General features: G+C 47.0%; 1 protein-coding gene across 1 annotated transcript in view; it reads left to right on the forward strand.

Moving 5' to 3' along the window:
* LOC137526008 (transmembrane protease serine 9-like) overlaps positions 1-27416 on the forward strand; it is a 222203-nt gene that overhangs the window by 18093 nt on the left and 176694 nt on the right. The window contains exons 4-6 of the mRNA XM_068247217.1: positions 8908-9077; positions 18227-18473; positions 21180-21354. Of these exons, the coding sequence (XP_068103318.1) occupies positions 8908-9077; positions 18227-18473; positions 21180-21354 (592 nt within the window). The remainder of the gene's footprint in view (positions 1-8907; positions 9078-18226; positions 18474-21179; positions 21355-27416) is intronic.

Here is a 27416-nt window from a genome sequence, read left to right on the forward strand (position 1 = left end):
CCACCTCCTCCTGGGGCACCGGAGGTGGGGAAGAGCTTCTTGTCCATGGATTGGACAAGGGCTCTGGCTGGGAGGGGAAGGCTTAGCTGCCCCTCCCCCCCGGAGCCCCCCCATACCATGGACCATGCGGGCTGGTATAGCTCAGGGTGCGAAGCCCCACGTGGCCGGGACTCCGCATTCTGGCTATCCCAGCCTGCATGGTAGACAAGGGGTTGAAAAGGCTCTGTAGGGGTGACCCCACGCTGTTTGTTTTCATGAAATGTATACAATATGTATACAGAACTCGGAATGCAGTAACCTGTACTGCAGCAGTGTCATTTTACACAGTTTAAAACCATTTTTCCTATGAAACTTTGAAATTGATTTGCTCAAAAACTATAAGGTCTTTTCACAATTGTTTTTGAGGCAGGACAAACCAGAAGTTGGATGGCAAATTGTGACAGCTCTGGCCACAGATCAAGCCTGCGCACCCAGTAGTCCAGGGGTTCATCACTGTTCAGAGTGTCTACATCCACAGTTAAAGGGAACCTAAACTGAGAGGGATATGGATGTTTCCTTTTAAACAATACCAGTTGCTTGGCAGTCCTGCTTATCTCTTTGGCTGCAGTAGTGGCTGAATCACACACCTGAATCAAGCATGCAGCTAATCCAGTCTGACTTCAGTCAGAGCACCTGATCTGCATGCTTGTAGAGGGGTGTGGCTGAAAGTATTATAGACACAGGATCAGCAGGAGAGTCAGGCAACTGGTATTATTCTAAAAGGAAAAATCCTTATCCTCCTAAGTTTAGGTTCCCTTTAAGGCCAGGTAGTCGGCTACCTGCTGGTCGAGGCATTAATGGAGGGTGGATCTGGAAGGGCTAAGGTGAGGCGTTGGACCAAAGAATGTGCGCATGTCCGACATCACCATGAGATCGCTGGAGCGTCCTGTCCTTGGCAGCGTGGACATGGTAGGAAGAGCAGGATTACTGGCAGTGGCACCTTTGTAACATCTCCGCCACTTTGTGCTTATACCGAGGGTCTAGTAGCGTTGCCACCCAGTACAGGTCATTGAGTTTTTTTATATGGGGGTCCCTCAACAGGCTGGACAGCATGAAAGACCCCATCTGCACAAACTCAGATGCCAACCTAGTCATCTCGTCTTGCTCTTCCTCAGTGATGTCAGGTAAGTTGTCCTCCCCCCAGCCACCAACAATACCACGGGAAAGTTGAGCAGCACAAGCCCCCTAAGACGCCTGCTGCGGTTGTTCTTCCGTCTCCTCCCCCCAAAAAAACACCTTCCTCATCTTACTCCTCTTCCCCACATGACTCCTCCCCCTCCTCCCCCTCCTCCTCTGTGCTGTCGCAGGTGTTGACGACAAATCTGGTTCTGGTTCCCACAACTCTTCCTCCTCTTCCTGGTCACGCTCCTCTACAGCTTGATCCACCAGTCTGCGCACGGCACGCTCCAGGAAGAAAGCATTTGGGATCAAGTTGCTGATAGTGCCTTCACTGCGACTCACCAGGTTCGGCACCTCATCAAACGGACGCATGAGCCTGCAGGCATTCCGCATGAGTGTCCAGTACCTCGGCAACAAAATGCCCAGTTTCCCAGAGCCTGCCTTAGCACCGTAGCTGTACATATATTCGTTGACAAATTTCTCCTGTTGTAGCAGGTAGTCGAACATCAGAAGGGTAGAAATCCAGCGAGTCGGGCTATAACAAATCAAGCGCCTTACTGGCAAGTTGTTCCTCTGCTGAATATCGGCCAAGCACGCCATGGCCGTGTAGGAATGCCTGAAATGCCCACAAACCTTCCTGGACTGCTTCAGGACCTCCTTTAAGCCTGGGTAAACTTTGTAATATGAGATTCAGCACATGTGCCATGCAGGGTACATGTGTCAACTTCCCCAAACTCAAAGCTAAAAGGAGATTGCTGCCATTGTCACACACCACGTTGCCGATCTCTAGTTGGTGCGGGGTCAGCCACTGATCCACCTGTTTCTTCAAAGCGGCCAGGAGTGCTGGTCCGGTGTGACTCTCGGGTCTCGGCTTTGAGGCAAGACATGTCCAAGATGGCGTGACACCGTCATACCTGGCATGCAGCATAGGCCCTGAGAAGCTTGGGGTGTGTAGTTGGAGAGGAGATTGCAGCACCAGTAGAGTAGCACTGCCACTCAGCCGAGGAGGACGACAGTGAAGAGGATGTAGCAGGAGGAGTAGGAGGAGAAGGAGAGGAGGTGGCAGCAGGCCTGCCTGCAAGTCGTGGAGGTGTCACAATTAGGTCTGCTGCACAGCCACGTACTCCCTGCTTGCCAGCGGTCACCAGGTTGACCCAATGTGCTGTATAAGTAATGTACCTGCCCTGACCGTGCTTTGCAGACCAGGCATCAGTAGTCATATGGACCCTTGATCCAAAGCTGTGTGCCAGAGATGACACCACTTGCCTTTCAACTTCATAGTACAGTTTGAGTATTGCCTTTTTTGAGAAATAATTGCGGCCTGGTATCTTCCAAGGTGTGGTGTCCCAATCGTCACAATTTTTTGGAAGGCCTCAGAGTCCACCAGCTGGTATGGTAACAGCTGGGGAGCTAACAGTTCCGCCAAGCCAGCTGTCAGATGCCGGGCAAGGGGGTGACTAGCAGACATTGGCTTTTTCCACTCAAAGATTTCCTTCATGGGCACCTAGCTGCTGTGGGCAGAGGAGCAGGAACCGCTCAAGGTGAGAGGCGTAGTGGAGGATGGTGGCTGTGAAGGTGCAAGGGAGAAAGCGGAGGAAGATGCTGTACCTGAAGGAGGAAGAGGAGAAGGAGGGTGGCTTTGCTTTTGTGTGCTGCTTTTCCTCAGGTGGTCTTCCCATTGCTGTTTGTGCTTTTTCAGCATGTGCCTTCGTAAGGCACTTGTCCCTACACAGGTCAAGACCTTTCCACGGCTCAATTTTTGGTGGCAGAGAGTACAGATGGCATTGCTCTCATCTGAGACAGACGCACAAAAAAATGTAGACACCGCTGAGCCCTGGGATGATGGCACTTTGGTGGTGGCGTCAGCAGCTGACGTCGAAGGGCATGTTGGCTGGCTGTCCATAGGTGGCAATACATGCCGCCGGACACTGCCACCAGCTGTTTCTGATGACGAGCTCCCCCTGCTTCTTTCAGCAACTCGTCTCCTCCTACTCCTCTCTGACTCCCCCTCTGAACTGTCCCGCTGTTCATCTCCTCTATTGGGAATTCATGTGACATCCATTACAGTATCATCATAATCATCATCATAGTAATCATCCTCCACAGCTTTGCTTGTATCAGACACTTCCAAAACTGCACCAACAGCAGTTACTTTTCCGCCTCCTCACACCCTACGTCCATAGTGACGCATAACTCAGACATATGAGGTGTTATAACTTGCTTTGTACATTCATCTTGTTGTAACAATAATGGCTGTGAATCAGTTAATTCCTCACCAAATAACTCCTGCGAAGTGTCAAATGCAGCGGATGTGGTGCTTGTAGTAGCGCTGGTGGCTGCGGAAGATTAGGTTTTCTGTGTTAAATAGTCAAGTACGTCCTGACAATCTTGGGAGTTGATGGCACGTGCCTGGCTTCTGAGCACTGTACTTTGGTCCACGGCCACACAAAATCCCGTCAGCACGACCTTGAACAGACCTGCCGGGTGGCCTGCCTCTGGCTCTGCCTCTTGTTTTGTCCAAATTGGGGGAGAGGTATGCCCTGACTTGACTAATACAATGTGCAGTCACACTCACACAGGTGCAGTAAAAGGTATGCAGTGACTGCTGGTAGAATAATGTGCAGCTGTCACACAGGTGCAGTAAAAGGTATGCAGTGACTGCTGGTATATAATACAATGTGTGGTCACAGGTGCAGTCAACAGGCATGCACGGACTGGTATATCAATGTTTATAACAATGGTATAACTGGTATAACAATGTGCAGTCACACAGACAGGTGCAGTACAAGGTGTGCTGTGACTACTGGTAGAACAATGTGCAGCTGTCACACAGACACAGTAAAAGGTATGCAGTGACTGTTGGTATTTAATACAATGTGCGGTCACAGGTGCAGTTAACAGGTCTGGTATAACAATGTGTATTACAATGGTATAACTCGTATGACAATGTGCAGTCACACAGACAGGTGCAGTAAAAGGTATGCAGTGACTGCTGGTATAACAATGTGCAGCTGTCACACAGGTGCAGTAAAAGGTATGCAGTGACTGGTGGTAGAACAATGTGCAGCTGTCACACAGGTGCACTAAAAGGTATTCAGTGACTTCTGGTAGAACAATGTGCAGCTGTCACACAGGTGCTGTAAAAGGTATGCAGTGACTGCTGGTATATAATACAATGTGTGGTCACAGGTGCAGTCAACAGGCATGCACGGACTGGTATATCAATGTTTATAACAATGGTATAACTGGTATAACAATGTGCAGTCACACAGACAGGTGCAGTACAAGGTGTGCTGTGACTACTGGTAGAACAATGTGCAGCTGTCACACAGACACAGTAAAAGGTATGCAGTGACTGTTGGTATTTAATACAATGTGCGGTCACAGGTGCAGTTAACAGGTCTGGTATAACAATGTGTATTACAATGGTATAACTCGTATGACAATGTGCAGTCACACAGACAGGTGCAGTAAAAGGTATGCAGTGACTGCTGGTATAACAATGTGCAGCTGTCACACAGGTGCAGTAAAAGGTATGCAGTGACTGGTGGTAGAACAATGTGCAGCTGTCACACAGCTGCACTAAAAGGTATTCAGTGACTTCTGGTAGAACAATGTGCAGCTGTCACACAGGTGCTGTAAAAGGTATGCAGTGACTGCTGGTATATAATACAATGTGTGGTCACAGGTGCAGTCAACAGGCATGCACGGACTGTTATATCAATGTTTATAACAATGGTATAACTGGTATAACAATGTGCACTCACACAGACAGGTGCAGTACAAGGTGTGCAGTGCCTACTGGTAGAACAATGTGCAGCTGTCACACAGGCGCAATAAAAGGTATGCAGTGACTGCTGGTATATAATACAATGTGCGATCACAGGTGCAGTTACAGGTAAGCACGGACTGGTGGTATTACACAATACAATGTGCAGCTGTCACACACACACACACACACCGAGGTCCAGTGAAAATGAATGCACTGACTGCTGGTATATAATATAATTAGTGCGGTCACAGCCAGGTGCAGGTATGCTTGGACTGGTGGTATTACACAATACACTGTGCAGCTGTCACACACACAGGTCCAGTGCCAGTGAAAGGTATACACTGAATGTGATGGCCCTGGCACAGTATAGCAATTAGCAAGGGCCAGCTGCGACACACAGCAGGGCTGTATAATGCAGTGCAGTGGGCCACACACACACACACACACACACACACACACACACACACACACACACACACACACACAAAAACACTTCACAAGAACATTAGCTCTCAAAAAAGCTGTTTTGGTGGTGCTTTTTTTTTCAGCAACAAATATCAGCTAGGAGCAAGCTACAAACGCCTAACTAAACCTTCCCTATCTCTGCAGCTGCCTTTTATTGGGGGGGGTGAGGCTCCAGGAGGGAGTGTAGCCTGATTGGCTGCCATGTGTCTGCTGACTGTGATGTAAAGGGTCAAAGTTTAGCCTAATGATGTAGTATATGTAGCTATCTCTATTCCTACGTCCCTGCTGTCAATTAACATCAGGCCTAGGTTCCAGACAGCGGTCGTGCAGCCCACATTGTGTCCAAAGTCCAACCGCACAACTAGGACATGACAGTTTTCAGCCCAGACATCTCCAAAAAATTATGCAGCAGTTGTGTTTTGGGTTAAATATAGGTGGTATCAGCACAGTAGCAGTGGCCTGTGGTACCCTGGCGGTGGGAGCAGCAAAGGCAGCAGGAGCAGGGCAATGCAGTAGCAGCAGGTGTAACGTCTGCCCCCCTGCCGGACGTTGCACTTGGCAGTGGCACGTGGCACTTGGCATTTGGAACTTTGCACGTACCACCTGACACGTGCAAAGTGCAAAGTGTCACGTGCAAAGTCACGTGCAAAGTGCAAAGTGCCACATGCAAAGTGCCACGTGGAAAGTGCAAGTCACGTGCAAAGTGCAAAGTGACGTGCAACGTGTCACGTGCAAAGTGCCAGGTGCAAAGTGCAAAGTCACGTGCAAAGTGCCACATGCAAAGTTACGTGCAAAGTGCAAAGTGCCACGTGCAAAGTGCAAAGTGCCATATGCAAAGTGCCACGTGCAAAGTGCCATGTGCAAAGTTCCACGTGCAAAGTGCCACGTGCAAAGTCAGGTACCCTGGCGGTGGGAGCAGCAAAGGCAGCAGGAGCAGGGCAATGCAGCAGCAGCAGGTGAAATGTCTGCCAGGAGCATGCCGGACGTTGCACTTGGCAGTGGCACATGGCACTTGGCACGTGGCACTTGGCATTTGCAACTTTGCACGTGCCACCTGACACGTGCAAAGTGCAAAGTGCAAAGTGTCACGTGCAAAGTCATATGCAAAGTGCCACATGCAAAGTGCCACGTGCAAAGTACAAAGTCACGTGCAAAGTGACGTGCAAAGTGTCACGTGCAAAGTACAAAGTGTCAGGTGCAAAGTGCAAGGTGCAAAGTGCAAAGTCACGTGCAAAGTGCCACATGCAAAGTCACGTGCAAAGTGCCACGTGCAAAGTGCAAAGTACCATGTGCAAAGTGCCACGTGCAAAGTGCCATGTGCAAAGTTCCATGTGCAAAGTGCCACGTGTAAAGTAAGGTACCCTGGCGGTGGGAGCAGCAAAGGCAGCAGGAGCAGGGCAATGCAGCAGCAGCAGGTGTAATGTCTGCCAGGAGCATGCCGGACATTGCACTTGGCAGTGGCACGCGGCACTTGGCACGTGGCACTTGGCATTTGGAACTTTGCATGTGCCACCTGACACATGCAAAGTGCAAAGTGCCACATGCAAAGTCACGTGCAAAGTGCAAAGTGCCACATGCAAAGTGCAAAGTGCCACGTGCAAAGTGCAAAGTCACGTGCAAAGTGCCACGTGCAAAGTGCCACGTGCAAAGTGCCATGTGCAAAGTGCCAAGTGCAAAGTGCCACGTGCAAAGTGCAAAGTCATGTGCCACGTGCAAAGTGCCACGTGCAAAGTGCAAAGTCACATGCAAAGTGCAAAGTGCCACGTGCAAAGTGACGTGCAAAGTGTCACGTGCAAAGTACAAAGTGCCAGGTGCAAAGTGCAAAGTGCCACGTGCAAAGTGCAAAGTCACGTGCAAAGTGCCACATGCAAAGTCACGTGCAAAGTGCCACGTGCAAAGTGCAAAGTGCCATGTGCAAAGTGCCATGTGCAAAGTTCCACGTGCAAAGTGCCACGTGTAAAGTCACGTGCAGAGTGCAACGTGCAAAGTGCAAAGTCACGTGCAAAGTGCAAAGTGCAAAGTCACGTGCAAAGTGCCACGTGCAAAGTGCCATGTGGCATTTTGCACTTTGCACGTGACTTTGCACTTTGCACATGGCACTTTGTACTTTGCACTTTGCACGTGCCTTTGCACTTTGCACGTGGCACTTTGCACGTGACTTTGCACTGTGCTCATGGCACTTTGCACGTTGCACTTTGCACGTGACTTTGCACTTTGCACGTGGCACTTTGCACGTGACTTTGCACCTTGCACGTTTCACTTTGCATGTCAATTTGCACATGACGTAGCACTTTGCACTTTGCACGTGGCACACACACAAACACATAGCAGCTGCAGCAGCACTGGAGCTCACATTCTGACTGTCTGTCACACAATGAAATCAAGCTAATTACCAATTTCAGAATAGTGTAGTGATAGTGAAGGGGTTAATCACTGAACAGCTTATCACTGTGTGTACAGCCCTTGGTAGGCCAGTCCAAGAGCAATGGAGCACAGCACACACTCTGATTGTCAGACAATGACATCAATCAAGCTAATTAACATTTAACAATAGTGTAGTGATAGTGAAGGGTTAATCGCTGAACAGCTTTATGTTTATCACTGTGTACACACTTGGTATGTCAGTAGCAGCACTGGAACATGTCTCTCAGTGTGCCTTCAGCAAGCTAAGGACAATATGTCTCATCATGTCAGCCCTCCTTATTACACAGGGAGGCTGGCCAGTGTTCCTTTCTGTGATTGGATGCCAGGGCTTAGGCTGGGAGGCCTCTGATTGGCTCAATGAGGTCAGGTGGGGCTGGCCAGGGTTCCCTTCTGTGATTGGTTGCTAGGGCTTCTGCTGGGAGCTCTCTGATTGGCTCCAGGACGTCAACACCTTAGTTACAGTATTTCCGATCCAGATATTTGCGGATATCCACGGATATCTAGGTTATGCGTCCAAATATCCGCAGATAGCTACCCAGATTTGGGCCCAAATATCTGGAATCCGAATCCGGTCGGATAGCGTAAAAATGGTCGGATATCCGGGTTAACCGGATATCCGGAATCTGGATGACCAGCACTGCTTTAAACTTCCCTAATCGCAATTACATTACTATTGCATGAATGTTAGAAATGCTTAACCCCGTTCAACTGATCTCTCAGTATTCCTAACCACCCCTCTTTCCCATCTTAAGCCTATTCTAACCCCTCTGTTGTCATGGGGCGGCTGGAGATAGCTGGCCTTGGGTGGTAAAAAGTACAAATCCAGCCCTGGCAGAGACTACAAACAGCCTATGAAGTTGGCCTTCACCACTGTGAGTACATCATGCTCCTGGAACACTCTAAAGGACTAAAAACATTCTGTTAAACACTCTATTAATCACGCTATTAATACAAGTAGATACAATTGCCTTGCGCTCCCTGTGCGCCACTCCCTGCATCAAGCCCCTTGTTTCAAGAAGCGATTGTCTTTAATGTTGATGTATGTATATGACACTGAATTTTTAATGATTATTCCTGTTCCTTGACAGGATCGTTTCCTGTGAATGGGACTCTCCAGGAGGTCATGACCCCACTTATTGACTACAGTACGTGTGATAGATTGTACCATAATGGGTCATCACAAAGTGCCAGCACTGTAATTGTCCAAAGTGATAAGATCTGTTCTGGTTACACCGATGGAGGGAAGGACTCCTGCCAGGTAAGTGACCCAAGAAGTAGTGTGCCAGAAATTCCAGAAGTGGTACAGAGGTCAACCCCAGATGTTCAGAGATCCAAAGAAGAAATATGGTTTTAACTATGGGCCTGTAGAGAAAACCTCTAAAGGATTGGAGAAGACACCCCAGAATTGTAGAAGGGACCCCATGACGAGTTTACAGGGATAAAATGGAGGGCACTGAAGGAAGCATTGAAGGCTAAGAATATAACAGTGGGAAATGCAGGGCATTGTAGGGGACATCAGAGGACAATAGTAATCAATGAATGGCACTGAAAAACAACAAAGGGTATCATCACTATAGTGAAGTAATAGAGGACGCGGTATGGGGCATTAGAGGAACTCCAGGACAATGCAGAGGTGGTGGGTCAGGTGCAAAGTCCACCTTTGGGACCTTTGCCGGCAGCTGTGCTAATTTTTAGGTATAAAGTAGGATTAGAGAGGTATAAGTTAAGTTAGGGGCAATCAATAAGGAGAAGTACGTAAAACAGCAATGAAAACAGTGTTGCATATAGTGATGCTCGGATGTCCCGATCCACGAATTCGGCAACCACAGCCGTTGCCCAAAAAAACATCCGCCTCCGGCGTGATTGGTTCCGTATTGTGACACAGATTTTCGGTCATGAATGAGGCAATCATGGCCGGATCCACGTCCGGATCCGGATTTTCTTTTAACGTTAATAGCAAAGCTACAATCCCCTAAATTGCATGGATTATCAAGGTGCTAAGGGGCTACAACTTAAACCAAAAAAATTGCCAAAATAATTTTTTGTTTTTGAGAAAATGGATTCTACAGTGAAATCAACACTTTAAATGGGCTGTTAATTGGTAATAATTGGTTTTAAACAGGGAAATACACGTTAAGCAATCACAGAGGTGAAGGTGAGTTCCAATGGCTTTTGTCAGTGATGGTATCACTGGAGGAGGATGAGTGGCTGACACCAAAAAGACCCAAAGAGGTTTTTGTAATTTTTATTTATTTATTTTTTTGCAGCGATTAGCAATGACATGACAACAGAGTTGTCAGTGGACCCGGGCAGTTTGAACGCAGAGTGTAGTAGCGACTGAGTAGGGAGGACAAAGCGGACGGTCAGTTTGGCAGCACAGAAGGACCATGGCAACTCACTGGTAGTACCACAGTGTAATAGTGCTTCCCAAAAAATTAGATGCATCAGTGGACCCGGGCAGTGTGAATGCAGAGTGTAGTAGCGACTGGGTCAGGAGGACAAAGCGGACGGTCAGTGCGGCAGCACAGAAGGACCATAGCAACTCACTGGTAGTACCACAGTTTGATAGTGCTGCCCAAAAAATTAGATGTGTCAGTGGACCCGGGCAGTGTGAACGCAGAGTGAAGTAGCGACTGAGTCAGGAGGACAAAGCGGACGGTCAGTTCAGCAGCACAGAAGGACCATGGCAACTCACTGGTAGTACCACAGCCAAAAAAATGAACCAAGGTAGGGAGGTTGTAATTTTCTTTGCAAAGGCAGGCATGGTTAACACATTGCAGCAGCCACTTCATGTCCCCCTGCGTCCGATAATAGGGGCCAGGAACTCACCTTCCGCCCAAGCCTGGGTGATTTTCAGGAAGGTGAGTTTGTCCACAGAGGCGTGGAAGAGCCGAGAGCGCTTCTCGGTGACCTCGTTCTCATTGTCCCATATCACATGCCTGTCCTCTTCCTGTGCCGCGTTGTCCTTCTCAAACCATCATCCCCGTACAACACCAGCGGCGCTCTGCTCCTCCTCCTCAGCATTCAGGTTAGGGACCTCCAACTCCTCCACCACCTCCACTACCTGTGAGCCCTCTTGTACTGCCAACTGCTCCTTATCCAGCTGCCTCCTCATGCTCAATTAAATTGCACATTGCCTGGTCCAGCAGGCAAACCATGGGCACCCACTGACACACAGAGGCCCGCTCCTCATCTGACCATCTTGGTTGCCTCCAGAAAGGGACTCAGCACCAGGCATACTTGCTGCATCAGTGTCCACCGAGTTGCAGTGATGATGGGGACTTGCTGGTTGCTGGGGACACTTGGTCTAACATGTAGGCTCTAAAAGCGAGCTTGTGTTGACACAGCCGCTCCAACATGGCCCGAGTTGAATTCCAGCAAGTTAGTTAGCATATCTATTATCAGGCAGTGTGGCTTGTCATATTGCTGCTGTAAGGTGGACAGGAGTGCAGAGGCAGTGGCTGAGTGGCGGAAAAACCGTACCACCTCCCGGGCATCTTGCAGCAGGTCGCTCAACCCCTGGTAGGTGCGCAGGAAGCGCTGCAACACAAGATTCAGCACGTGGGCCAAGCAGGGGATGTGCTGGAGGTTTCCCTGCTGCAATGCGGCCACAAGGATGAGTGGCTGATTCCAAAAAGACCCAGACAGGTTTATATATATAAATATATATGTATATATATATATATATATATATATATATATATATATATATACACAAGGGATCAGCAGCTCCACGTGAATATCCCTAGCTGAGGGAAGGTGTGCAAGCAAACAGAGGATTCCCCAGGTCCTCAGTAAATACAACAAAGTTCCACAAGGGTTTGCAGCACACAAAAGCTCTTTATTGAGCCAACAGGATACAATGTAGCAACAGTTTCGGGTGTCCCCACCCTTTGTCAAGCAGAGGATGTGCTGGAGGTTTCCCTGCTGCGCTGCGGCCACCAGGATGAGTGGCTGATGCCAAAAAGACCCAGACAGGTTTATATATATATATATATGAAGCAATAGCAATGACATGACTGCAGAGTTGTCAGTGGACCCGGGCAGTGTGAACGCAGACTTTAGCATCGACTGAGTCAGGAGGACAAACCTCAGTACCACAGTTTGATAGTGCTGCCCAAAAAATATGCATCCGTGGACCCGGGCAGTGGGAACGCAGATTTTAGTACCTAAACTCATGATACAACATGTTTTCCGGGGTCTGAGGCACATACAGATGGTCCTGATCATCATCATCATTTTCATCATCATATATCTCATCTCTGACCCCCCACCACCACCTCTGCCACCCCAACATCCCCAGACACAGACCCCTCATCGTTCTCAACATAAACTTGGGATGCTGGCCTGAGCCCGACCTCCTCCTCCACATCAGGCCCAATCATCTCCTCAATGGCTGCTAACCACTGGCTGCTGGGGTGGATGTCACAACTTGCGTGGGGCGTTGGCTGTTGATGCTGTTGGGAGTGCTGCTCACAGCGGAGGTCTGTGAAAAACCCATGATGGGCTCAAGAAACGTGGTGAACGAACTGCAGTGGCAGTCTGACTGTCTGTAGATAGTAACTGAAGCGAATCACTGGCTAATGAGCAGAATAATACCAGTGTGCAGTGAGCAGTACAACGTAACTGAAGGGTATCACTGGTTAATGAGATGATTAATACCAGTGAGCAGTGAGCACAGTACAACCTAACTGAAGGGTGTCACTGCCAAATGAGATGAATAATACCAGTGAGCAGTCAGCAGAGTACAACGTAACTGAAGGGTATCACTGGGTAATGAGATCATTAATACCAGTGAGCAGTGAGCACAGTGCAACATAACTGAAGGGTATCACTGGGTAATGAGATGATTAATGCCAGTGAGCAGTGAGCAGAGTACAACGTAACTGAAGGGTATCACTGCCAAATGAGATGAATAATACCAGTGAGCAGTGAGCACAGTACAACGTAACTGAAGGGTGTCACTGCCAAATGAGATGAATAATACCAGTGAGCAGTCAGCAGAGTACAACGTAACTGAAGGGTATCACTGGGTAATGAGATCATTAATACCAGTGAGCAGTGAGCACAGTGCAACATAACTGAAGGGTATCACTGGGTAATGAGATGATTAATGCCAGTGAGCAGTGAGCACAGTACAATGTAACTGAAATGGTATCACTGCCAAATGAGATGAATAATACCAGTGAGCAGTGAGCACAGTACAACGTAACTGAAGGGTATCACTGGGTAATGAGAGGATTAATGCCAGTGAGCAGTGAGCACAGTGCAACGTAACTGAAGGGTATCACTGGGTAATGAGATCATTAAGACCAGTGAGCAGTGAGCACAGTACAACCTAACTGAAATGGTATCACTGCCAAATGAGATGAATAATACCAGTGAGCAGTGAGCACAGTACAACATAACTGAAGGGTATCACTGCCAAATGAGATGAATAATACCAGTGAGCAGTGAGCACAGTACAACCTTACTTGAAATGGTATCACTGCCAAATGAGATGAATAATAATACCAGTGAGCAATGAGCACAGTACACAATGTCACTCACGAAACTTACTGAATAAACAGCACTGGCAGTGGCAGTGTTATTGTCTGTAAGTAGTAGCTGAAGTGTATGACTGGCTAGCTGAATACAAGTGAGCAGTACACTCTGACCCTGCCTGCCTGCGCTAAACACACTAATCACCAGTACACTCTGACTACACTAACTACAGCAATGACTCACTGGCTAGCTAAATACAGTGGGTTGCAAAAGTATTCGGCCCCCTTGAAGTTTTCCACATTTTGTCACATTACTGCCACAAACATGAATCAATTTTATCGTAATTTCACATGAAAGACCAACACAAAGTGGTGTACACGTGAGAAGTGGATCGAAAATCATACATGATTCCAAACATTTTTTACACATAAATAACTGCAAAGTGGGGTGTGCGTAATTATTCGGCCCCCTGAGTCAATACTTTGTAGAACCACCAGGGCCGGATTTAGAGCTCAGGAGCCTATAGGCACAAAAGTTCTGGCGCCCTAAACTCCGCCCCTCAGCACAAGCCACACCCCTTTTCTTGAAATAAACCAATGCAAGGTAATCCATGGCCCTGTACAAATCACAAGGATTTTTTATTATTATTATTGGTATCAATCTTACCCTATTATTATTATTCTGTATTTATACAGCACTGACCGCTGGTGTTCCTTAGTTAACTTAATTTTAATCATTTTTCTATTGATAAAAAAAAAAGCTTCCTATCAATAGAATCTACCTATTGCTTGATTCTACTTCTTATTATCTGCCTGTGACATGACTATGTACTCTGTAAAGTACTGCAGTAGATGTCAGTGCTATATAAATTATTATTATTATTAATAATAACAATAATAATAGTAATAATAATAGTAATAATAGTAATAATAATAATAATGTGTGACATTAGACTATTTTTATGATAGGGATTAGATTGTGAGCTCCTCTGATGACAGTCAGTGGCATGACTATGTACTCTGTAATGTGCTGCAGAAGATGCCAGTGTTATATAAATACATAATAATAATAATAATAATAATAATAATAATATGAGACAGCATTAGACTATGACTATGGTAGGATTAGAGTGTGAGCTCCTCTGATGACAGTCAGTGGCATGACTATGTACTCTGTAATGTGCTGCAGAAGATGCCAGTGTTATATAAATAAATAATAATAATAATAATAATAATATGAGACAGCATTAGACTATGACTATGGTAGGATTAGAGTGTGAGCTCCTCTGAGGACAGTCAGTGACATGACTATGTACTCTGTACAGTGCTGCAGAAGATGTCAGTGCTATATAAATACATATTAATAATAATAATAATAATAATAATAATATGAGACAACATTAGACTATGACTATGGTAGGATTAGATTGTGAGCTCCTCTGAGGACAGCCAGTGACATGACTATGTACTCTGTAATGTGCTGCAGAAGATGTCGGCGCTATATAAATACATAAAAATAATATAGACGGACATTAGACTACAACTATAGTACGATTAGATTGTGAGCTCCTCTGAGGACAATCAATGACATGACTATGTACTCTATAAAGTGCTGCAGAAGATGTCAGTGCTAAATAAATACATAATGATAACATGGTAGGACATTAGACTATGACTATACCAGGAATTAGATTGTGAGCTCCTCTGAAGACTGTCCTGTGCAACTATGGTGACCCTTTGAGAGGTAGGGGTTAAACAGTAGGCAAGAGGGCAGTGAGAGCAGGGAAGACAGAATTGTGGGCAGAGAGAGAAGCTTGGCACAAAAAGAGAGAGCGGGGCAGAAAGAAAACAGAGAGTGAGCAGAGAGAATAGGCAGACAGAGTACAAGAGTGGACAGAAGGTCAAAGATGAGGGTGTTCTGAGAGGGGGGGGAGAGGGAGAGAGAGGGGGGGGGGGAAGAGAGGGAGAAGAGAGAGGGAGAAGAGAGAGGGAAGAGAGAGGGAGAGAGGGAGAGGTAGGACAGAGTGAGGGGGAGAGAGGGAGACAGGGGGGGGGAGGGAAGAGGGGGGGGGGGGAGAGGAAGAAAGAGGGGAGAGGGAGAAAGAGACAGAAGAGGGATGGAGGGAGGAGGGAGAGAGAGAAGAGATATAGATGTGCAGAGAAAGCTAGAAAAAGGGCATGGAGAGGAGCAGGAGACTGTTTAATTTTCTAATACACTATTATGCTGTTGCAGTTGAGCTACTGAGTATACTGTACTGAAAGTGCAGTGCATACCTGACCTATTCCAAATGTCCATATGCATATTATTACTCTGCCACATTGCCCTCCCACTGACCACACAGTGCTAAGAAAGGCTGCACTCCTGCACTGTGTCTCCCTTCTCACCAGTGAATCCTGTGATGACATCTCAGCCTGCACACGGAGGGAGAGGGGGGGTAGGGGATCGTTCTTCAAGGCAGCCTGTCTCCACATTCCTCTACAGCAGACGCTGCCTGCTACGTCCATCTGTGAAATCAGCTGGCTGGTTTCCTCCTCGAGCAGCATGTGCCTGGCCGCTTTCAGCAAATGTTATACAGAGGGGAGAGTCAAGAGAACAGCAACACGGAAGTCTCCAGCTTGGCCCACAATCCGAATCAATGAAGGGCTGGAGCAGTCAGGTGGACACATAAAGTAATGTGCCGTGCCACTCCCCCCGCCTGCCCTGCACGTAGATACAGCGGCTACTTGGGACACCAGCTGGGCCGAAGTACACTGTAGCAGGAGGGAAGGGGAGAGAGCAGGAGACATGATCGGCATGATAACATGCGGATGAGTGATACCATGTGCAGCGCTTTGGCTCCGATACCAGGCGGGGCGCTTTGGCTCTCTTGACTGCACACAGCGGGGTAACTTCGGGGAGGGGAGGAAGCCGCCTCTGTAATATAAGGCGCCTGTAGGCACGTGCCTACAGTGCCTTATGGTAAATCCGGCCCTGAGAACCACCTTTTGCTGCAATTACAGCTGCCAGTCTTTTAGGGTATGTCTCTACCAGCTTTTCACATCTAGAGACTGAAATCCTTGCCCATTCTTCTTTGCAAATAGCTCCAGCTCAGTCAGATTAGATGGACAGCGTTTGTGAACAGCAGTTTCAGATCTTGCCACAGATTCTCAATTGGATTTAGATCTCGACTTTGACTGGGCCATTCTAACACATAGATATGTTTTGTTTTAAACCATTCCATTGTTGCCCTGGCTTTATGTTTAGGGTCATTGTCCTGCTAGAAGGTAAACCTCCGCCCCAGTCTCAAGTCTTTTGCAGTCTCCAAGAGGTTTTCTTCCAAGTTTGCCCTGTATTTGGCTCAATCCATCTTCTCATCAACTCTGACCAGCTTCCCTGTCCCTGCTGAAGAGAAGCACCCCCAGAGCATGATGCTGCCACCACCATATTTGACAGTGGGGATGGTGTGTTCAGAGTGATGTGCAGTGTTAGTTTTCTGCCACACATAGCGTTTTGCATTTTGGCCAAGAAGTTCAATTTTGGTCTCATCTGACCAGAGCACCTTCTTCCACATGGTTGCTGTGTCCCCCACATGGCTTGTGGCAAACTGCAAACGGGACTTCCTATGCTTTCTGTTAACAATGCCTTTCTTCTTGCCACTCTTCCACAAAGGCCAACGTTGTACAGTGCATGACTAATAGTTGTCCTATGGACAGAGTCTCCCACCTGAGCTGTAGATCTCTGCAGCTCGTCCAGAGTCACCATGGGCCTCTTGACTGCATTTCTAATCAGCGCTCTCCTTGTTCAGCCTGTGAGTTTAGGTGGATGGCCTTGTCTTGGTAGGTGTACAGTTGTGCCATACTCCTTCCATTTCTGAATGATCACTTGAACAGTGCTCCATGGGATGTTCAAGGCTTTGGAAATATTTTTGTAGCCTAAGCCTGCTTTAAATTTCTCAATAACTTGATCCCTGACCTGTCTTGTGTGTTCTTTGAACTTCACGGTGTTGTTGCTCCCAATATTCTCTTAGACAACCTCTGAGGCCCTCACAGAGCAGCTGTATTTGTACTGACATTAGATTACACACAGGTGCACTCTATTTAGTCATTAGCACTCATCAGGCAATGTCTATAGGCAACTGACTGCACTCAGATCAAAGGGGGCCGAATAATTATGCACACACCACTTTGCAGTTATATATTTGTAAAAAATGTTTGGAATCATGTATTATTTTCGTTCCACTGCTCATGTGTACAGCACTTTGTATTGGTCTTTTATGTGGAATTCCAATAAAATTGATTCATGTTTGTGGCAGTAATATGACAAAATGTGGAAAACTTCAAGGGGGCCGAATACTTTTGCAACCCACTGTGAATACAACTAATAAGTACAGTATCAGAGTAATGTAAGGACTGAAAACGCTGGGTTTTTGGCACAAAAAAGCTCTTGCTTTCTGCAATATGGCCTGGAGATGTTCTCTCAGTGCCACAGAGTCTAGCAAGGATGGAGCTCTGTAATGGCCACCGCTTTGTATACAGGAAGGGAGGGCATAGCCTCCCCTCCTATGATTGGTTGCTAGGGCCTGGCTGGGGGCCTCTGATTGGCCCAGGGAAGTCACTTCCGCCTACTTCCGCTAATCACAACCTAACTACAGCTTCTGCGCTGTTTTTCACGAGCGTGAATGCGTTCATTCATGGTCTGCCGAAGTGGATTTTAGTGATTGAAAATTGATCCACGGCGACAAATACCCGTGGCGGATAGCTAAAAATTGTTGTGAAATCACGGCAAGTCGCGATCACGACCTCCATCCGAGCATCACTGATTGCATAGCCAAAGTACAAGCATGTCAGCGATGATTTTGATTCCAGCATAGTTGAATCTTCACACAGAAGGCCAAATGTGTTATCACAATTTCTCTTCTGATGATGACCGTTTTCCATCTTTCAGGGTGACTCAGGTGGACCTCTTGTATGTAAAGTTGGCGGTGTCTGGTACGAGGCTGGAATTGTGAGCTGGGGAGAGGGCTGTGCAAAAGCGTACCGCCCTGGGGTGTACACCCTGGTCACAGCCTATCAAGCCTGGATCAGTAGCTATGTGGAAGTAACATTCTACAACGTGACCAACATGACCAATATTCCAATCCAAACAACTACAACTACAACAACAACGAGAAAACCAAGAACAACAGTTAGAGGTATCTTCTTCAGCATCAAAAACTCTCTGAGTCCAGGTGACTCAGGGGACGTCTGTCCCTGCAGACCCCATCGGAGACTCATCATTCTGGTTGCCTTTCTGCTGATATATATCATCCAACCCACTGGTTGCACCACTGATATAATCCCCTATCTGCTTCCAGGCCAGTGCTCTGGCATTTTGGACAATTTCATCTTGGCACAATGAAGATTTCTAGTTTGTTTGTTTTTTTCTTTTAGCCTAGCTATATTTTCTCTCATGCTGAATATCACCAATGGAGTTTCTGGTAGAACAAGTGACTAATGCCCTCTATACTAGTGATGGACACACATTTTGCACGATCATAATTTTGCCTCGTAATCCCCAATTGATGCAAAATCATAATGTTAAACTTCGTAATTCCCTTTGTTTGTAACCGTAATAATTTTGTGCTGATTTAGTAATAGCAAAGCCCCCATACATGCTATTAACACCCAAAGTGCTATATAAGTTAACTTTTTAACAGCCCTGCATGAGTTGTCTCGTTTGAGACAACTTGTGTCATGGCAGCGGGGCCATGTAAACTCGGCTGTGTCTAGCACAGCCATGCAGAGTGGGCAGTGAGCCGTTACAGTTACCTGTCCGGATGGCTGAATCAGCTTCTCCTCCACCCACGGCACGGAGCTGAACTTCCGACATGTCTTCTGTGTCCCGATCACATGTGATCACATGATATGATGTGATCAGGACCCAGGGGTTAGTTTCAGTGTTACAATGTCACTCGGTGGTAGACTTTTTGCCGCCTGAGGCAAACTTAGAAAAAATTGCCGCCCCCCCCCAAGCTGTGGGTGGGGGGCTGCCGAGCTGGAGGGGTAGTGGGCAGGAAGGGGTTATTGGGCCTAGTGGTGGGAAGGGGGGTCAGACCCCCCCTCCCTCGCCTGGGTCCCCCGGTCTGCGCTCCCCTCCAGCTTTAAATAGTTAAGTAGCAGCCGATAGTGAGAGGCATGGGCGGAAATGACTCACCTCTTCCGCGTTCCAGCGTGCGCTCCACTGACGTCACTTACTGCAACTCCGCCCAGTGTATTGTAAGTGGAGCGCACGCTGGAACGCGGAAGAGGTGAGTCATCCCCGCCTGTGCCTCTTACTATCGGCTGCTACTTAACTATTTAAAGCTGGAGGGGGAGCGCAGATCGGGGGACCCAGGCGAGGGAGTGGGAGGTCCGACCCCCTCCCCACCACTAGGCCCAATACCCCCTTCCTGCCCGCTACCCCTCCAGCTAGGCGGCCGCCACCCCCCCCCGCACCAACGGACGGGCGGGTGCCGCCCCCCTAGAGGTGCCACCTGAGGCAAAAGTTTCACCCCACCTCATGAGCGGGCCGGCCGTGTCGGTGGTGAACAAGACTCTTCCATTTCCCCCCTTCCACCACCAAGTGGCACTGTAATACTGAAACCATCCCCTGGATCCTGATCACGTCTTATAATGTAATCCGGACCCAGAAGACATGTTTAGATTACATCGCCACCGCGGTGGAGGAGAGCAGAAGCCAATCTAGCCCTCTGGACAGGTACTGTAACTATAACAGCTCCCTGCTAAAAATGCAGCCCTGCAGCCACATGTAGTTTTACTTTATGTGGCTGCTAAAAGGTTAAGGGGAATAGTGGAAACAAGGCAAAAAAATTTTTTAAAACTGTCAATTTTTACCATTTTTCCTTTGCATTTCTAAAATCAAATTTCTCAAAAACTACAAGGTCTTTTTGAAAAAATCCCACTAGTCCCCATAAAATAGCTAGTAAATTTGGTGACAATAGCATGGATGGGGGCTTTGCTATTGACCCTGGAAATCGGCACAAAATTACTCAAAATTACGAATGGATTACACAAAATCAATTGAATTTTCAAACCGTGCTGCTAGCAAGTCCAGCACATTGGATGTGCAGCACACTGATAAGGTGACTTGCCAGAATTTCCTAACACTTCCATCTACTGGCGAGGTGGGGAACTGCACAGCTCCCAGCAAAATGAGAGCCAACTAATTGTAGTCAGCGGAAGTCCACACCAATGTTCCCCAGTGCTGCCACCAGCAGGGTGACAAAGGCATAGTGCCTGACATTATACTTCCTTTTCTTCCCATCACCAACAGAGCTCTCTGTTGGTAAGATCTGACAGCCACTGCAACATGTTTTTTTTTAATCAATTTTATTTATTTATTTTTTTAAATAAAAAAGGTTTCTCCTCTTAAATCCCTCCCCCTCCCTCCTTGGGATCCACCATAACAGTCACCTCTTATAGGCATCAGCCTATGAGAGGGATCTGATTGTAAGCCGCTCCAGGGGACAGCTAAGTGACAAAGCTGTCCCCTCCCCTGTACAGCACTGCGCTAGATCGCAGCACTGTACAAACAAAATAAACGGTTGTTTCTTTCCCTAACAGCCTCCCAGCACCGATCGCGGCTGGCAGGCTGCATTAATACTGGCCCCTGCATTAATACTTTACCTTTCTGGTGTCCACCGCTGTTTCCGCACTCCTCTACCGAATTCGCACCAGACACGGCTGTCAGCCCATTGCACACGGGGCATGTGTGTACGCTGGCAACCACGTGGGGCACGGATCTGGAAGAGGAGTACAGACAAACGGACGAGTATTAATGCAGGGGCACAGCAATACATGAAATGCTGTATTGGCAGATTGATTGGTTTGTGGGCTGATTGTATGTTTTCTCTCTGCAGTCCCTCTCTCAATGTGCGGATCTCCACTGGTCACCAACCGCATAGTGGGCGGGACAAACGCTGCTGATGGGGAGTGGCCATGGCAAATCAGTCTGTACTATAATGGAAGATTCTTGTGCGGAGGATCTCTGATCGCCCCTCAGTGGATAATGAGCGCAGCACACTGTTTCGAGGGGTGAGTATCATATTTTGCATTGCTGTAAAGTCTGAGGACCTGATGTACATCCCGAGTATATCAAAACTAGTGAGGATCGTAATCTGGTAATTATGATTACGCAAAATTTTCACAATGACGGCCATACATAATTACAATGTGGGAATTCAATTGATTTCATGTAATTCATTTGTAATTTTATGTAATTGAATGTAATTTGGTGCCGACTTAAAGGAAACCCATAACAAACCTTAAAAAAAAGAGTTTCGCTTAAATAGGGCTTCTACCAGTCCCCCGCCTTGGCTAAGTTTCATTTTTGAGCAACTGGCCAGTTGATGGCCAGTGCACCTGCCTGACCGTGACCACGCACGTCCTCGCTCACGTCCCCATCGCTGGAAGCTTACTAGGCAGGCTCAGTAAGAGCTTTTCTCCGGTGACGGCGATGTGAGCTAGGATACGCGCGGCCACAGCCACCCAGGTGCACTGACCATGGACTGGCCAGTTGCTCAAAAGCATACGTTTAAATGTAAGTGAAAAAGATATAAGTGAAACTTTTTTTTTTTACTTTTCAGTTTAGGTTCACTTTAAAACCAGAAAAATTACATATTAATAAACATTTTTCCTTTGCATTTTTAAAATCCATTTTCTCAAAAACAACAAGGTCTTTTTGACTTTTTCTTATTATTCCCCCACATACGTAGCAATTCTGGTGACAATAGCATGTATGGAAGCTTTTCTATTAACCGCTAAAGTTGGCATGAAATTATGCAAAATGTATGCAAAATTGTAAAATTTCGTTGGGGCGGGGGAGGGGTTGTTTGGATATGGAACAAGTTCAATATGTTGAAGGAAAAAGAGTTTTTTAGACTTGAGCTGAGAAAAAAAACTTGTAGGAGGCGCTAAGAATATAACTTGAACTTAAACTCAGAGTATAGAAGTAAATCAGTCTTACCGGCGTCAATGAACAAACCATATGGGTTGAGAAAAAGTTTACTGATGCACAAATGCGTGTCACGGGTACTGGCCCGCTTTCTCAGGTCAATAATAAAGTGCCCAAGTCCGCAGCAGTAGCGGTGTGGGTGTCTCTTTTTTTTAGATGAAAAGAGGCGCCTACATCCGCTACTGCTGCAGACTTAGGCACTTGGCACATTATTGACCTTAGAAAGCTGGTCAGTACCCGTGAAATGCTTTTGTGCATCATTACACTTTTTCTCAACCCAAATGGTTTGTTCCTTGATGGATTTACTTTTATACTCTGAGTTTAAGTTCAAGTTTTATTCTGGGCGCCTCCTACAAGTTTTTTTCTTGGCTATAGTCCAACCCTTCGGGGTAGTATCTGGTACACGTGTACAAATACCTAAGGAAAGCGACCGACCAGTACCCGCCGAGCAGATCTGGGATACCGAATGGGAAGGGTTATTTTCCCGTAGGCTCTGTTGGTGCTTGCAGGAGTGCAATCTACCCTTGTGAGTATAATCTATTACTCTATCCTAACCTCCTTCTACCTAATAATACTGCACTATCGGGCTCCTGGTCCCTCTTATTACAGAACATTGAGGGTTGGAGGTATAAGCACCAGGAACCATCCCACTATCCTTTGGTGCCTTGAGGTCCTGGGGGAGATGGTCTGTAACCTTCAGCCTGATGAGAGCCAACTGAAGAAGCAGTGCCCTGGGTGTGAGGGGTTATTGGCAATCTTCATCTGTCTGCAGCACAGTCTGAAGTTGTAGAGGAGGTCTACTGGAGGGAGGGGTTTCCCAATGATTCTCTCTTCTGATCTAATGATCCTCTGTAGTTTGTATCTGTCACTGGTGGAGGAGGCGCCATACCAGACCAGGATGGATAAACAGAGGACAGATTTAATAGTTGCGGAGTAGAAGCACCGCATAAGCTCCTGGGTCATACCGAAAGTTTTCAATTGTCAAAGGAAGAATAGTCTCTGCTGGGCTTCCTTCTGGGTGGATGCAGTGCTGACCTCCCAACTCAGGTCTTTAGAGATGGTTGTGTCCAGGAGGCAGATGCAGGAAACTCTTTCAACTTCAGTGCTATCAATGTAAAGTGGAGGGGAGTTCAAGATATGCTTCCAGAAGTCGATGATCATCTCAACAGTTTTGACTGTGTTGAGGACCAGCCTGCTCTATGTTTACCAGTGGCATATTCTACAAACCTCCTGATGGTAGGTCTGCTCTTCATTCTAAATTCAAGGCCAAAGATGATGATATTGTCAGCGAATTTGATAACCTAGACAGAGTTTGACAAGGATATGCAGTTTTTTGTGTAAAGGGAGAACAGGATTGGTGACAGTATGCAGCATTGCCGGGCACCCATGTTGATAATAACCCAGCTTGACTACCTGGGACCTATTAGTGAGGAAGTCCATGATCTATAGGCGTAGGGTAGGATGGACTTTGAGTGCTCCAACATTGTTTTGTGGTATGCTATATTAAAATACTCAAAGTCTAGAAGGAGGATATACAGCTTTTATGAGGTAGTGAATGCTAATATGGATATTGGGAATGCTGTAGATGTGATATACTTGGACTTTGCAAAGGCCTTCGACACTGTTCCCCACAGAAGTCTGGTGCAAAAGTTGAGGATGCAAGGACTGGGGAAGAGTCTGTGTGCTTGGATAGGGAACTGGCTAATGGACAGAAAACAAAGAGTTGTGGTCAATGGATCGTTTCTTAAAATGGGAGACTGTTAGCAGTGGGGTCCCACAGGGGTCTGTACTGGGTCTAGTGCGCTTCAATTTATTTATTAATGACCTAGTAGATGCAGTAGTGAGCAATGTTGCTATTTTTGCAGATGATACAAAATTGTGCAGAATCATCAACTCTCAGGAAGATAGTGTCATATTGCAACAGGATCTGGATAGGATGGCTATATGGGCACATACATGGCAGATGAAATTCAATGTTGACAAATGTAAAGTCATGCATTTTGGTCGTACCAATGGTCTAGAACCATACAAAATAAATGGGATACAGTTGGGGACATCAAACTTGGAGAAAGACTTAGGAGTACTCATCGACAACAAGTTAAATAATCGTACTCAATGCCAAGCCGCTGCAGCTAAAGCTAACAAAATTTTGGGATGCATTAAAAGGGAAATAAAAACTCGAGATGCTAGCATAATATTGCCCCTGTTTAACTCTCTAGTAAGGCCACATCTGGAATATGGAATTCAGTTCTGGGCACCACATTACAAAAAAGATATTGCAGTTTTAGAGCAGGTGCAGAGACGAGCATCAAAATTTATACGTGGGATGGAAGGTCTCGCTTACCAAGAAAGGTTAGATAAACTGGGTTTATTTAGTCTAGAGAAAAGACGCCTTAGAGGAGATCTAATTAACATGTATAAATACATCAGAGGGCAATATAATAGCTTGGCGGGTGAGCTTTTTGTCCCTAGGCCTTCACAAAGGACTAGAGGACATGATCTGCGCATGGAGGAAAAACGTTTTAGCCATTTATTTAGGAAAGGGTTCTTTACAGTAAGAGTGATTAAGATGTGGAATGCATTGCCACAGGAAGTCGTTATGGCAAACTCTATACCTGCATTTAAAGGGGGCTTAGATGCTTTCCTTGCATTGAAAGACATCCATGACTACAATTACTAGGTTATGCCTAATGATGTTGATCCAGGGATTTTATCTGATGGCCATCTGGAGTTGGGAAGGAATTTTTCCCTTTTGAGGCTAATTGGACCATGCCTTGTAAAGGTTTTTTCGCCTTCCTCTGGATCAACAGGGATATGTGAGGGAGCAGGCTGGAGTTGTACTTTGTACTAGTTGAACTCGATGGACGTATGTCTTTTTTGAACCAAAATAACTATGTAACTATGTAACAAGGCATACAAGTTCAATCTATCTAGGTGGTCGCTGATGAACGCCAGGCAGATATTGATGGCATAGTCGGTGGACCTGTTTGCTCTATACACAAACTCTGTAAGACTCTGTAACAAAATGTTCTGCCTTATTTCTTCTATCCTATAAGTTCATATACCTGATCTAATGTGGTCTGTGTTACTGCAGCCTTTTCTAGTTGCACAGTGGCTGTGTTATCTCGGTTATATGATCTAATCTTCTATCTTCTGTCGGCTCTGTCAGCTGAGGCTGGGATGTGTGGAATGTGCTGCACTGCTTGTCATTGGCAGAAGCTATACACACCCGCTCCAAGCTCTGTATGAGTCAGAGACTTAGCTACTCTCAAGCCTATCACACTCTAGTTAGAAGCCATGTCTTTTGTTTGTAAACACTGCCTAAAAATGGCAATTACAAGCCAGGATTGCAGCAGGGAGAGGCAGAAACAGCACATAGGGGCCCAGGAGAACATACTGTATAGAATGGAATGCTTTTTATTGTAAAAATTTTAGAGTACAGATTCTCTTTAACCTTTTCGGGACCATGTGCATTAGATTCTACGCCACACTTGTGGCTGTTCTAGCCTGATGCGGCGTAGAATCTATGCCGGCCCACAATTTCCGCTCCCGACGCGATCGTGCGCACCCGGAGGGGGAGATTAAGCTGTCATATGACAGCCGACATCTTCCCCGAGTGATCAGCAGCCATCGCGTATGGCTGCTGATCACGTGATCACTACGATCGCCGTCGGATCGTAGTGATCAGTTTGACAGCTGCAGCGGCAGGGGGGAAAAGAGGATCCACTTACCTCCCTGCCGTTCGGCACCCCCCTCCGCTCCGGCCGGCATCTCCGCTCCGTCTGACGTCAGCGCCGGGTCCCGGCTTGATGACATCATCAAGCCGCGACCTGGAACTGATCGTCAGACAGAACGGAGATGCCGGCCGGAGAAGAGGGTCCCGTGCGGCTCATCACTGGAGCCTGGAAGGTAAGTGAAGGCTGCGGGCAGAAGGGGGGGGCACCTGCCACCATGGGGGGACACAAATAGGGCAGTCACAGACGGCACTGACCCCCCCAAACGTGCGCACCCCTTTCCCGTGCAAAATGCATGGTCCTTAAGGGGGGGTAGGTGGCCGGTCCCGAAAAGGTTAAGGAGGGACAGGACCACTTTTTCAAAGGTCTTCATGACAACGGATCAAAGGGCCACGGACCTTGGGGACAGAGAATCTTTGCTTTTTTTGGTACAGGAATGATGGTAGACCTCTTGAAGCACATGGAGACCTTGCGCTCACCAGTGATAATTGTAATCAACTAATTAGGATTATGCAAAATTTTGCATACATTTTCGCAATTAGGCCAATATGTAATTACAAATTGTTAGTTCAGTTGACTTTGTATAAGCATTCGTAATTACGTATGAATTTACGTGTAATTTTAGGCGTAATTGGGGCAGAATTTGGTGTTGAATAGCAAAGCCCTTATAGAATCAGAATCAGAATCATCTTTATTGTCGCCAAGTACACCGATTGGTGTGCCCGGAATTGCTTGTGGTTCACATGGCAAATGGCAGTTCGGGAACATATAACAACGCAAGGCAAACATACAAAGCAAACATTTAAAGCAACAGCAAACATATAAAGCAATGGCAGGATTGAGTCTTGGGAGGGTCAGAGTTTACAGCTATGAGGAAGGGTTTCCCTGAGGGCTAGAGTTTCTCAGTGGTCAGACCTGGTGGTGGTGGTGGGGGGTCTTGAGTTTAGCGAGTTCATCAGGAGGACCGCTTGGGGGAAGAAGGTGTTTCATGCGCCTGGTAGTTTTGGAGGGGATGGATCTGAAACGGCGTCCTAATGGTAGGGGCTCGAAGTAGCGCCTGCCTGGGTGGGAGGGATCGAGTAAAATCTTGGAGGCCCTTGCCTTCATTCTCATGGAGTAGAGGAGATCTAGCGAGGGTAGGTGGGCGCCAATGATCTTTTCTGCTGCGTTTAGCACTCTGTTAAGTTTGTATTTGTCCCTGGTGGTTGCTCCTGCATACCAGACGATGATGGAGCAGCAGAGGATGGATTCAATAGTCGCGGTGTAAAAGCTGGTAAGCAACTCCCGTGGCATACCGAATTTCTTCAATTGTCGCAGGAAGAATAACCTCTGCTGTGGTTTCTTCTGAGTTCTGGTAATGTTTTGCCCCCATTTGAGGTCACTTGTTATAGTTGTGCCTAGGAACTGGA

Source organism: Hyperolius riggenbachi, chromosome 7 (genome assembly GCF_040937935.1).
Source record: "Hyperolius riggenbachi isolate aHypRig1 chromosome 7, aHypRig1.pri, whole genome shotgun sequence".
In the NCBI taxonomy this organism is placed as follows: Eukaryota; Metazoa; Chordata; class Amphibia; order Anura; family Hyperoliidae; genus Hyperolius; species Hyperolius riggenbachi.